A 13,826-nucleotide genomic window follows, 5' to 3' on the forward strand; every position below is an offset into this window, starting at 1 on the left:
CGGACCAAATGCGGAGGCGGGCCGGATCCGGCCCGCGGGCCGTAGTTTGGGGACAGCTGCCTTACAACATAAGGCAAAGGGAATGACATTGAAACATTTCCCTTCCCAGAAAATCAGCTGATATTTGTCCATTTTTGACTCTATTGTAAAGCCAAACAAATAAAATACTACAGATCAAATTACTGTAAAACATTCAAATGTTCAGTTTATTTCTCTCTCTCTCTCTCTCTCTCTCTCTCTCAGGGGTCATTTTGCATTTTGTCATGTCGAACAGAGTCAGCATGATGTGTAACCAATGGCAAATTCGACCTTTATTTCCCCTGTGGGTATCATTTTTTGGAACCGTTAGTCTACGTGCGCTTCATCACACTTGTGAAACCTTCACCGCGTCCAGTTTGTTCAAATCTCTGCACAAAACCATTTGCAGCCTCAATTCTTTTTTTTTTTTTTTTTTTGAGTGGGGGTTCTCTGCCTCTTGACGGCTCTCTCACATTTCGCCTGCTGCAGAGGAAGCGAACGCATGAGGGACCTGAGTTTTTTTCTCATGATGAGAAACGCAGCAGCGGTGCTCACCTTTTTCGCTTCCCCTTGACTTTCACTGAGCCCCTCTCTGGTATGCGCTTCTCACACTGTCGCGCCGCAGCCTGCTTGTTCTGCTGCACAATTGACACGACCGCTGACATATGTCGAACAATCCCGCCAGTGAATTTAGCGGGACCGCAGATTAATTACTTTCATACATGAATGCAGCTTTGTGACTCACTTCGTCTCTTGTGTTGTGACATGTGGCCGGTCCGCTGACAAGTGAAAATGAATATTTCTGCCCATACCATTGGGATCCGATTGAGGGCCTCCAGGCTCAGTATCTCCGTTCTTGTTTTTGATTTTGCTTCCAGCACGTTACCAGTGTCAGCAGAAGATTTTTGGTTAGCACCACCACAGTTCAGCGGGTTTCTGTTCGAATCTCGGTTTCCTGCCACATTCCAGAGACATATATGACTGGTTAACTGAATACTCAAAAAACTGTCAATTGTTGTGAAAGTGAGTCGGAATGCTTGTTTGACGATATGTGCCCTGCGATGAACTGGTCTGGGGTGTTCTTACTCGATGTAATTCTTTGAATCCTCAACATGACCTCTCACTGCTCTCCATTTGTCTGTAGGTGGCGGACTGAAGACGATGCTGGATGCCATGGAAGTACCAAGTCACGCTCGGGATCTCCTCCTGCAGCTCAACAGCCAGCGCACCAAAGGATTCCTTTGCGATGTCATCATTGTGGTGCAGAACGCCCTCTTCCGGGCACACAAGAACATTCTGGCGGCCAGCAGCCTCTACTTGAAGTCCTTGGTGGTTCACGACAATCTCATCAACCTTGACCATGAGATGGTGAGTCCCGGGGTCTTCCGGGTCATTCTGGACTACATCTACACGGGCCGCCTCACCGAGGGGGACCCTGCTTCTCCCACCGAGCCCAACCTGGGTGCTGTTTTGGCTGCGGCAAGCTACCTGCAGCTGCTTGACTTAGTAGCTCTGTGCAAAAAGAAACTTAAAAGAAATGGCAAGTACCAAACTCGCACCACCCCCGCCTTCCTGCCTTACGCAAAGATGGGCGGTATGGGGCTAGGTAGCGGAGGCCGCTACAGGGTTTCCACTCCTGTCATCCAGCCGTGTCCTCCCGGGGGGATGATGAACAGCCACGCGCCGCGGCCTCCGCCGTTGGAGGAGCTGGTTCCCCATCGGCTCGCCATCCATACCGGCGAGCTGTACGCCCCCACCTCCACCCAAGGCCCCCAGGCCTTTCCGTCCATTCAGTCGGTGCTGCCAGCTCAGCTTGGCCTACGTTCGGCGCTTCCGGAGAGGAACTGCTCCCCAAACTATGGCCTGGACCTCTCCAAGAAGAGTCCCAACTCTCAATCTCAGCACACCCCCTCCCAGTCCCATGTGGTCAGCACCCACAACGACGAGGAGCGAGACGGGACCCCGAGCGGCCACGCCAGTCCCACGCAGGGAGCCAACGGCAGGGCCTTCCCATCCGAAAAAATGGAGACGGCGGATCAGACGAGTACTCTCACTCCACCGCCGTTTCCACACAACCAACCGCTCGGCCCCCACCTGCCCCACCTCCATCGCTCGGGATCGCAGGGCACCGACCGCTTCCCGTGCCCTCCGAGCCCGGACACCCTCACAGAAGTCGGGGAGGCCGGAAGAGAAGTAGGCAACATCTACCGCTGGGTGAAACACGAGCCGCTGCCGTACGCGGCCGAGGCTGAGGACGAGGATGAAGACGAGGATGAGGAGGAAGGGGGCGAAAACGGAGAACGGCGGCACAACCACCACAAGGAGGAAAGCGAGGGGCCGGACGACAAGAGCGGCTCCGGCACTGAGGAGACGGGCAGTAGCGAGGGTCGCCCGTCGCCTTCCGGACCCATGGGGAGGTTCCATGTTCCATACGAGCCGGAGAGTTACGGGGACAATCTGTACGTGTGCATCCCCTGCGACAAGGGCTTCCCGAGCTCAGAGCAGCTCAACGCGCATGTGGAGACTCACACGGAGGAAGAGCTTTACGGCAACTCGGGCGGCGAGCTGGGAAACGGCAACAGCGGCAAGAATATCAGCAGCAGCACCAACGGCTACGGCGGGTTGACCGGCGGCTCCGCCCTGAGCAGTCTCTCCCATCTGGAGACAAAGTCCAACCAGGTTTTGGCTCCGGGGACCATCGGGGAGATGATCCGCCCGTACCGCTGCTCCTCCTGCGATAAGTCCTACAAGGATCCGGCAACTCTGCGGCAGCACGAAAAGACCCACTGGCTCACCCGGCCCTACCCGTGCAGCATCTGCGGCAAGAAGTTCACGCAACGCGGCACCATGACGCGCCACATGCGCAGCCACCTGGGCCTCAAGCCCTTCGCCTGCGACTCTTGCGGCATGCGCTTCACCCGCCAGTACCGCCTCACCGAGCACATGCGCATCCACTCCGGGGAGAAGCCATACGAGTGCCAAGTGTGCGGCGGAAAGTTCGCCCAGCAGCGCAACCTGATCAGTCACATGAAGATGCACAGCGGCGGGGGAGCGGCCGGCGGCCTGACCGCCGAAGGCAAGCTGAAGCTGGACTTTGCCGAGGGCATCTACCCCCTGAGCAAGTACACGGCTGAACATCTGGGGCTCAAGCAGGAGAAGGCCAACGAGCTCCTCCTCCAGGCGCAGCAGCAGCTGGTGGCCGACGCGAAGGTCATGGAGAGTCTCTACCCGCTTTCCAAACTGGCGTCGGAGCACCTGGGGGCTCTGGGCCACGACAAGATGGACATCCTGTGCCAAGCCCTGCCCCCGCCCCAGCAGGCCCTCTCCGAGGCCCGCACCATTGACCGCTACTCGCCCAGCTAAAGACCAGCGATCACCACAGCCACACGCAGTATTCTGACGCCGTTCACCTCAAGTAAATAACCCCTCTGCACCTCAGACTGTGGCGACTGTAAGTGCCTTTCTATGCGTCTAATCTTTGAAGCCTCCTACCGGAAGGAGCACTGTGCTATCTATCCTGTGACCAAGGGACACTTGCTTGAGAGCAGTATTTATGTGTGTGTATGCAAAAAAAAAAAAATACCACCAAAAACAATTCAGCCATTGAGCCAAAGCATAAAAAAAATTTCTGAAAATGCTTATTTATTTTTTCTATTATGATGAAACCCAAAGAGAAGCTTCAACCCTTCAACCTGTGTTATGAGAAGCAAATGGACAAGATTCAGGGTTTGTGTCCAGATCATCTGGGCTTTTAGAACATTGGGAGTTTTTCTTTTTTGAATTTCCTACTCTGGAGTCACTGATGGCATAGTGGTACACTCGCATGTCGTAGGTTCAGTTCCCGCTCGCTGACTGTGTGAATGTGGTTTGGAGTTGGGGTCAGGGGCGGAGCTAGCTGGTGCCCAGCGCTCGCTCTCTGGCACCCCCCACATCAAGAGGAAGATTTTGGTATCTGTGATTTTCCTGCCATTTTCACACAGGTGCACTTTTCTTAGATTCCTTAAAGCTGACACAATACATTTATATTAATTGCATATTTTAAAGATTAGACGTACAATTGATCTTTGGTTCGGAACATTATATCCCGACTGTCAACAACACTCAAAATCATTACTTTTCCAACACACCAAATAACCAACATGGACGAGAACTCAATTGTTTATCATGCGATCCACCGTCAGGTTTCACGAAATAAACTGCACGCGTGTATTAAACTGACAACAAACCTGAAAGTGAAAAGTAACTCTTAAGAATTGTGAAGAATTAAGAGACATTTGTGTCCTTGTGTTTTTTTTTTTTTTTAGAAATGATTTGAATGAACGAGCCATCGATCGCGGTATGCAAAATGGCCGTTGATGACAATTGCTCACTCTTATTTGCTGTTAGCTAGTGATTCCGAGCATGACATACAAGTTCACTGTGAGATAGTACGCAAAAGCATCGCAACGGCAAAGAAAATGGCATGACCTCGTCAATTAAGCGCATCAAAACATAACTTTTCCCTGCTTGCATTCTGAGTGTGTTGGGCAGGGTTCTCTACATTTGTGCAGTTTATATCATGAAACCCGGACTGTGGATGGTATGACGAACAATGACTTCTCAGTTCCAGAGCCTGACAAGAATGTATGCACACGTGTGCATATCACTGTAGCCACACCACTGAAAAACTTATTGCTATGCCATTGATTAGCGACTGTGAATGGTTGTCTGTTTTTATACATGCCCTTTAATCGACTGGCAACACAAAAATACCTGTCCGTCAACGAGGGTGTCGCCCTCGGACTAATCGCTCCATTCGAAGTTGATTAATTGCACGGAGCCAATCAGGGATTTGACCCCAGTCCCGCTGTCACGTCCGTGAAGCCCAGCTACCGTTGACATGCCAACGTGAGTGTTAAACACACACGCGCCTTATCTCCCCGCCCCTCCCCACTCTATTTCACACACACTTAGCGAAGCTGCTAATCTGTCAGCGATGCGAGCACGAGGCCCCCTGGTTGTAGGCCGGCCCAGCTGTTGGGCGCCAGTAATCCCTGTGAAATCTCGCTTTCTCCAGGACAATTCGCACACACCACGTACCCATTTCATGGCTGCCATCCCCTCAGCGCGACTTACTAACATCTGAAGCCTCGAATTACCTCCCTACCGCTCCTCCCTTTCGTCCCCATGCTGATACCAAAGCCACAAAAAAACAATGATGAAAAGCGTTTTTTTTTTTTTTTTTTTTTTGCATGGGGGGATCACTGGCAGTCGGAAAACAAAAGAGCACTTGAAGTTTGCGGGTTTGAAGGCACTTATTCTTATTACATTCAAAATGCTTTTATCCCAAAGAATATCCTGCAGACTTTTGCTTTTGCCTCCCTTATTCTTTCACGAGTCCTTAATTCAGATCGTCTGACCACTATCGTGCCAACGTCAACCTCAGAGGGTGAATGTGAAGACTTTTAAGCCATAAACACACTGTGATGGACCGAATGACTTTTATCTGAAAAAGCTACCCCCCCCCACCTCCCACCCACCAAAAAAAAAAAAAAAAAATGTGCCTTACATTTTGGGATTTTTATCTGTATTCTGTATTTTGATGTAACAGTCGTTTTAAGGCAGCAGTGGGGAACTTTTTGAAATATGTGGGTTAAATGTTTTGGGGCTTTTTATAACAATTCCTCTGAGGTTTTGTATTTGTTTTTATATTCCATCCGCATGCATGTGTTCCCCCACCCCTGCCTTAAGGGGCTTCATTTGTGTAATACAGTATATGTCCAATAGCAAATCTGTTGTTTCCTGTCACTTTTTCTTGTCCAACCAAAGCAGTGCACATGAAAACTGGTGCTTACCTCAGGACCACGCACGCGCACACACACACAAGACACATGCACACATAACAACACGCAGTTGTTCTGTTTTTAAACCTGTGGTTATTGTCTGTTTATACGTTAGTTTTACAGCAGAGCGATAATATTTGATACTGCTTTTTTATTGTTATTATGATTATTACGATGTGGCGTACACTTTCCATTGTGTTGTCCTTTAAAAAAAAAAAAAAAAAGGCGTCTACGGGTCTGCCCCAGTCGGTGGCTGTCTTCACGGGCTGTCTGTGAACATCAGAACCGCACTCGGGGCTGAGCGCCATGCCATGTTGATGTTGTTTGGGTTCAGAGTGGAGCTTCCAGGGACTTTTCACAGCCCGTTTGACACAGTGTTCAAGAGCTTGAGGCAACACGCATGCACACATACACCCATTTATACAGCACACACACACACACACACACACACACACACACACACACGAGGACTCGTTTTTCTTTTTTGGAGGGGGGGGGTTATTTTCTGATATGCGTTATGAGTGTGTGGGAATTTCAGCAGCTTATTCACTCATTTTAATGAAAATGTGCCCCCCCTGTTAAAATAACACTTTCCTCTGTAGCACCAAATCTAAGCAGTAAGAGGAAGAGTCAGATAACCCCTTTTTTTTTTTCAAGGAGAAGCTCCAAAACACACACACACACACACACACACACACACAAATGTACATACTGACAGAAAAATAAACCACATGTGCTCAAAAACCTCAATTATGAGGTTTTCCTTAGACTGCTATCGGTGGTCTCCCACTGGGTCCCCATATGAAAACCAGAATCAAAGGTGGTAAAAGTACTCACATTCCGTGCTTAAGAAGTTGTCCTATGTTTTCTTTAAGTGAAGATGACAAAATATAGATTCTAAAATGTGCTCACTGTAACAGTAAAAGGTAAACATTAATTTCTACCATCAATTGTAGACAATGCATTTTCTCCCCGTGCCTGCGTGGGGTTTTCTCCAGGTACTCCCGTTTCCTCCCGCATTCCAAAAACATACACGGCAGCCTGATTGAACACTCTAAATTTAGTTCCTAGATGTGAGTGTGAGCGTGGATGGTTGTCTGTGTGTGCCCTGAGATTGGCTGGGAACCGGTTCAGGGTGTCCCCCACCTACTGCCCGAAGACGGCTGGGATAGGCTCCAGCGGATCGGAAAATGGATGGTTGGATGCAATACCTGTTTAGATAACTTTGCACAGCTAAATGGAAAGAAAAAAAAAACTTCTTTGTCCACAGATTCCCACTTTTATTAATTTACAATGTGCTTATACTAAGTGAGTTTGTGTGCTTGTGTCTGTGCGTGTGTATGTGTGTGTGTGTGTGGGGGGGGGGGAAATGCTTTAGTTTTGACTAAGTTTTTCTGTGATGACACCTTGTTCCCATGGTCCCAAACAACAAACAAAAAAAAACACCCTCAACTCAACTTTATTGATATACTGTATCATGATTTAGAGCCCCACAATTAAACGTCTTTTTGTTTGGGCCACCTGTCGATGTTCCTTGATGGTGTGGGTGGGTATATATTCTCTATATTACATATGATCATAATCCCCAAAATATTGTGAATAACAACATGGGGCGCGGGGGGGGGGGGGGTTATCGGAAAGTCTTCCCATTTTTCGCCCCAGAATATATAAAATGCAATAGACCATAATTAAAATAATACTATTCTTATAATACAAGCAAATCTTTTTTTTTAATTAGCTAATGACAACTAGGGAAAAAAATACGCCTTCCTTGAATGGGTTTTGTCCGACTGAGGGCAATTTTTTTTTTTAAGGCCTGCTTGTATATTTTGCTTCTGCAATCAGTCAGTAATCCCCAAAAGGCTACCTTATGAAAACAATTTCGCAGTTGACTCGTTGAAGAACTGTCCGGGAACATGCGAGTGAGCGAGGCGCTGATGTTGATAACCTATAGGAGTCAGTGGGCCGGAAGTGTTTGCTTGTCTGTTTATGCCATCGGAGCATGCGGAGCAGGGCCTAATTCACATCCTGGCAATAAAGCTGGGCGCGAAGGAGACGAGCCGAGGAGCAGGAAGTGAACTTTTGCCCGTGGCGCAGGATGTGTCGAGGCAGATAGTAGAGGGAGAGGAATCGGGGCGAGTGCAAGCGGGGTGGAGCCTGAGCCATTGTCCGCCTATGAAAAGCCCGCGTGAATCTCGAAAATGCTCCATTCACAAAACAAGTCATTATCTTGGCTTTTCCTTCCCCACTTTGCTCGGTTGGGAATAAACCTCTGCTCGGAGTCACGGTGATACGGTCGAATGCATTGGAAGGCGTTCAAGCGCTTTGTGGTGTGGATGTTGTGGATTTATCGTTAAGAGCGGGGGTTGGGGGGGGGGCGGAATTGGTTGAGTAGCAAGCATTTAGGTAGGCTGCATACCAAGAAAACGGCAGTATGCTTATTACAAAAATATCTTCCGAAGGCAATGTTACAAACCGCACAGACTACACAAATCATTATTTATTCATTATAACACTTCACAACTGCAATAACTTTTGAGAATCGCAACATAGATCAACTGGAGTCCGCAAATGACATTCGCTCATATTTTGTCGCTTGTTGCGAGGCAGAGTTCATTGGGCTCAGCCAATCCTGCCCCACAAACCAATGCAAAAAAAGAGCAAAATGAACCTTGACCAATAAAAAGTGAATTAGCTATTGAACATATTGTAGCAACATTACTCAAATTCTTTCCTTTACCCAACATTAGATATTCTGCGTCCTGCTAGGCAGAGTTCACCGGGAAAACAAAAACGATTGCCAAACAAAGCACTTTGGAGGATTATTTGGTATCACTAAAGTCCGTAGGTAGATACTGTTCACCGATTGGATGGCGATGCGCATTTAAGGTCGTATTTCACCGAGCAGCGAAGTTTTGAAAGTATGTGCACACATGGCGAACACTGTTTTTTTGTTTTTTTTTTTTGGCTAGGGTTCGTTCAGGGTGGTCAAAGACGTTGGCCGGCAGTTTTAATGGTTTCACACAGTTTTTCTTGTCGCCAGCAAATTTTGAGCATGTTCAAAAATTTGATGGCGACACGAAAAAAAAAAAAGTTTGCAACCATTAAGACTGTTAGGGAATGTCTGGTGAACGTCTGCAACTGTTTGCAACTGTTGAAGGTTGCATCTGATTGGACAAAGTCAGATAAAAGCACACACTTCCATATCGTGTGTGTGTGTGTGTGTGTGTGTGTGTGTGTGTGTGTGTGCGCATGCATTTATTTGGTACAGAAAAGCTTCGTTAGCCTCCAGCGTAGTTTAGCAGTTTTGAAGGTGATAAGGCTTTTATGAAATACCATTAACAAAGCAGAGCCAAATAAAAGCCTTCGCAGTGGGTTAATTAAATTTTTATATGCTCATGCTTGATTTCTTTTGCCGTTTCTTTCCTTTTTAAATGTCAGTGTGAGACCCATAACTTTTAAAACACTAACAGTATGGAAATAATATATGGAAAAAAGAAGACAGTCTGGATGAATTCCAGTAGCCTTAAGATGGATGTTGGCTTTTAAAGCTTCCTACCAACTTTGGGAAAGAAAAAAACAAAAAAAAACATAAGAATAATAATTTTAGCCGCATCCAAAGGGGAGAAGTACTAACCCGACATTACTTAAAAAAGAAATATCTCCGACTGTCTATTCAGTTTTATGGATTCACGTGCTGGCTGTGCATCATTGCCTTTTAGTGTGCATAATCATAGGTGCCAAAAGCCACCATTGTCCACTGCCTATTTCCTTTTTTTATGAACTGCCAAATTACAGAGAAAAACGGTCCATTTTCATCCCTGGAGCTAAGAATGGACTTTTTTCCCTGCGTGATTGCGCACGCCGCTGCTTGAAGTGAGCAATGTCGCTGATGTAAGCAGCGTGGTCATCCGCGCGTGTTGTCTTTGTGCACCTCTGCCCGCCTCCCCCGCACCCCCAAGGGTGCCGCCCGCCCCGATTACTTGCCTTCATTCTGAGCAGCTGCTTCACATCGACATCAGTGTATGTGATGCTTTTATTCCTCGTTTCATCCGCTCCAAGTGAAAAATTAGCTGTCGCCCGGGTGAGTGACCCCTGCCTAAATTTGATTTCACTTTGACGACCACAAACTTCATTCCCGTAATGCTGTCCTATTTTGAGCTTTCCTTCATTGGTCTCAATGCTCACAAAGTGACTTTTTTTTTGTCCCCACATAATGATTATGACCACAACACACACACACTTACATGACTTGGCTGATTCTAATAAACTTAAACAAAGCCCAAGCATTCAGATTTGTACTTTTCCCAAATTTGTGGTCCCCCACACTGAAACTCAGAAGAATTTTGTCCAGGCCATTTCTAAAAACGCATTCACTTCTGGAGCTCTCTCAGATTTTTGGTTGCCAGGCTAAAAGACATAACTAAACCAACTTTATTAGTCTGGGTCAGTTCTAAAAATGGAACACATTCCTTTTTTTCACCTTGATTTTATGATGGGACCATGTCCAGTTTTTGTCCCCAGATCGTGAGGATGACCAACACATACACACATACACGACTAGGCTGATTTGTAATACTCTTCAGAATAGCTTTCGTCGAATTATAGAAACTGAAACTTAAGTCTGGGCCAATTCTCAAAACAGATTCCTTCATAATAGCGCGTACATTTGCATTTTGAGACTTCCCTGATCTTGGATCTCCATGACGTTACCTTTTTGTCCCCAAAATAGCGATAAGAGACTCATGACGGTTTGCAGTAACAATTTTCAGGGCCAAGTGTAAAAAGTAAAATTACTTAACAGCTTATGCATCCGTATTTTGACCTTTCCCTATTTTTGGTCCCCATGATGTGACTGTGTAAACTGACTTTTTGTCCCCAAAAAGTGACAAAGACGAGTAGACGTACACGTGCACGATGGGTAAATTTCTAAAAACGTAACAGATGTCTTCAGAGTAGGTCATTCTTTCATATATTTTAAAATTTTCCTAATTTTTGGTCGCACAGCACAGATGACTTCAAAATAGCTTGTTTTTCCATGATTATTATCCCCTGATTTTTGGTTCCCATGCTCTAAAACGCCGCCTTGGTGTCACTTTATCAGCTGACTTTAGTCCCCATATCATCAAAATGACCAGTACACACATACACAAATGGTGCCAATTGTACAACTTTAGCAGACTGCCCATACGTTCACATTTTGTGGGTGATGAAGACCACTTCGCACACACACACATACATAAATGGGGCCAATTGTACAGCTTGAACAGATTGTTTTCAGAATAGCTCACGCATTCAAATTTTTTGGGCCAATGCTCAAAACTTGCCTTGCGTTGCGCTCCTTTTCTGACATGTCCCACGTTTGCCTCTCCACTAGCTCTGACTCCCTCCTTAAATCTTGCTCAACCCCCCCCCCCCCCCGTCCTCCACCACCCACCCCCCGCCACCGCCAAGAAAACCGAGATTAAAACCAGAGGAAATGAATACTGCTCAGAAAGATGCCAGCAAAGTAAACATGTATGAAATTGCACAATTGCGCCAAGGCCCTCCGGGTGCACAGCAGCCAAGTCATGCGCCCAGATGAAGGGAACAAGGGGAAAAAGAAGCAAAGCCAGAAACCAAATTGTAAGAAAGAGAAGAAGGGGGGGGGGGGAATAGCGTCTTGCCTCGCCTGCTGTTTCTTTTTCTGTTTGGTGAAGCTGAAAGTGTGATTACCTTCAGGAAATGATGCAGCTCATTGTCCGACTTTTGGGTGCTCATTCATCATGTCAGCTCGCCCTCACAACTGTGAAGCTTTGCTGCAGCTGGATGAGAAGCAAAAGTGCAGTTTTAATGTCAATGGGATCTATTAACAGGGGAACACAGCTTTTTTTTTTTTGGTACTTTTAATTAGGAATGAATGATTTTGAACTATCATCTCATTGCAATTCCCCCACCCCAAACTCCTCAATAGTACGACTGCAAAATATGTGATTATTTTTTCCCCAATGTCTATTTTCATGTATTTTTTTTTTTAAGAGCCCCAGCAATAAAGTAATCTGTTACAATAAATATCAGACAGATATCAGACTTATACATGTTTGTTCTCGTAGCTTTAGCTTATGCTAAAATAAAGGCAAATTAACCATGAATTGAAAGTCAGTTTAGCGACTTCACCTAAGAGTTGCGATTGGACTTGCAGTCTTCCAAGTGCTCACGACGACCGCTTCACAAAATTCTACAGACCCAAGTGTGATGCACGCATGAATCTGTCATAAATCAGCTCATGCAAACCAATCTATGGCTTTGTCACTTCAGCTTTTTATGTCAACATCTGGACCGCACTTAAAAGCACTGAACTTATTGAGACGCCATATAAATACATAAATTACAGATGGAAAAATAACACAGACTAAGCAAAGGTTTTTTTTTTTCCCCAGACTGCATCCTTTACCATTTGAAAATAGCATTCCACTAAATCGCGATGTCAATTTGAATTCCTTTCATTGTTCAGCGTCTAATTCAAAGTGTCTGCTGTCGCTTGAATTGAGTTGAGTAGGATTTTGCACAAAAGTGCAATGCGGTCGAGAACATTTTTTTGTAGTACTTGAAAATGTTTATTTTTAAAAATTTTTTGGGGGGAGGGGGGGTGAAGCAAATAAAATGTAGCATTCTCATGACAATATTTTACGTTTTATTTTTACTTTTTTTCTGCAGATACTATGTGACAGTGCACATTTTTTGCACTATTTCTGACTAAATTCTTGTAAGTTCATGTTTGACATCAGTGAAAGGGGCCACTTAAAACATTAAAAAAAAAAATCATGGCTCTGTGAACTGTCATATCTCCCCACATGTTCATGAATACCAGAACACACATACACATGCATGAATCTACCAATTCTAAAAATGTCAAAGAAACCTCTAGAATATTACATTCATAGTTTGGTCTTTCCTCGCCGTTTGTTCCCCAAACTGAAAGATATCCCCGTGACTTGACAGTGTATGTAGACTGACTTTTGGAACACACACACACAGACACATACAGTAAATGGTTAACACTTTCAGAATTGGAGCTTTCCTTGATTTTTTTTTTTTTTTTGGTCCCCACATTGACATGATTTTCATGAGGTGACTGCAAGATCACTCTTGTTCCTCCACAATGGTGAAAACCAGTGCACACACCTACATTAATGCTAAAACCTTAACATTTCGTATTTTGGGCTTCCCTTGATTTTTGGTCCCCACGCTGAAAGATGTCCCCATGATGTCATTTGTTAGGCATTCGTCCCCATATTGTGTGGAAGACCAGAACTCACAGACACAAGGCCTGCAGACTCCAGATTAGATCATCTTTAATGAAGTTGCCATGCCGCATTTGGAGTGTCGCTTCTTGTAGAAAAAGTCATTATTAAGGACCGGGCGATCGGAGGGAACAAACGTGCCAAGATTGTCCACTGCCTCGGGGTTCTCCTCCTACACACAAACACACACATGAATCAGAAATTAAGGGCAGGATTGATGGATTGGGTGGCTGGTTGGATTACGATCTAATGAGGATGACTGCGATGTGCCCGTAGAAAGTTCAGTCGCGGGACGCACTGCCACGCTGACAGCGCAGCACACATGGAAAAGCAAACACACATTTGCAACGGAAATGTCTTCATTCACATGACATGCCGCCGCGTTGTTGTCCATCAGTCACTTTTTAAGCAATACAACCAAACAGTATTTCTGCCTAATTAAAAAAAAAAAAAAATTTAAATGCCAATATGCTTTTAATGAAATGAATGTATTTATTGCATGTCCAAATGTTTTATAGTTATTTTTCTGTGTACATTTCAACCGTGGATTTTTTTTTTTTTTAATCTCTCTTAATATGAAATGTCATTTCATGATGACATTCGTTAAAACGGTGTCGATAAGGTTTGTATTTTTTTAAAAGGCAATGTGAAAACATGTTGCAGTTTGTTCTGTCACTATACTCCAAATCTTCCTCGCAATAAA

General features: G+C 45.5%; 1 protein-coding gene and 1 long non-coding RNA gene across 8 annotated transcripts in view; one reads left to right on the plus strand and one right to left on the minus strand.

The window, feature by feature from the left end:
- hic1 (hypermethylated in cancer 1) overlaps positions 1–5,210 on the plus strand; it is a 10,633-nt gene extending 5,423 nt beyond the window's left edge. For both annotated transcript variants that reach the window (XM_019874283.1, XM_019874284.1), the window contains one exon: positions 1,163–5,210. In XM_019874283.1, coding sequence (XP_019729842.1) covers positions 1,163–3,381 — 2,219 coding nt within the window. In that variant the 3' untranslated portion in view covers positions 3,382–5,210. The remainder of the gene's footprint in view (positions 1–1,162) is intronic.
- Positions 1–13,417, minus strand: part of LOC109518459 (uncharacterized) — a 15,555-nt gene extending 2,138 nt beyond the window's left edge. Inside the window, exons 1-4 of one of the 6 annotated variants that reach the window (XR_002168771.1) lie at positions 11,556–13,417; positions 764–973; positions 574–653; positions 428–501 (exon numbers count right to left, since the gene is read on the minus strand). This is a non-coding gene — a long non-coding RNA (uncharacterized LOC109518459). Of the gene's footprint in view, positions 1–427; positions 502–573; positions 974–11,555 lie in introns of those variants that run through there. The other 5 variants (XR_002168767.1, XR_002168768.1, XR_002168770.1 and 2 more) reach the window with 5 other exon arrangements.
- Positions 13,418–13,826: the final 409 nt, after the last annotated feature.

This window comes from Hippocampus comes, unplaced genomic scaffold (genome assembly GCF_001891065.2).
Source record: "Hippocampus comes isolate QL1 unplaced genomic scaffold, H_comes_QL1_v1.1 scaffold125, whole genome shotgun sequence".
Lineage (NCBI taxonomy): Eukaryota > Metazoa > Chordata > Actinopteri > Syngnathiformes > Syngnathidae > Hippocampus > Hippocampus comes.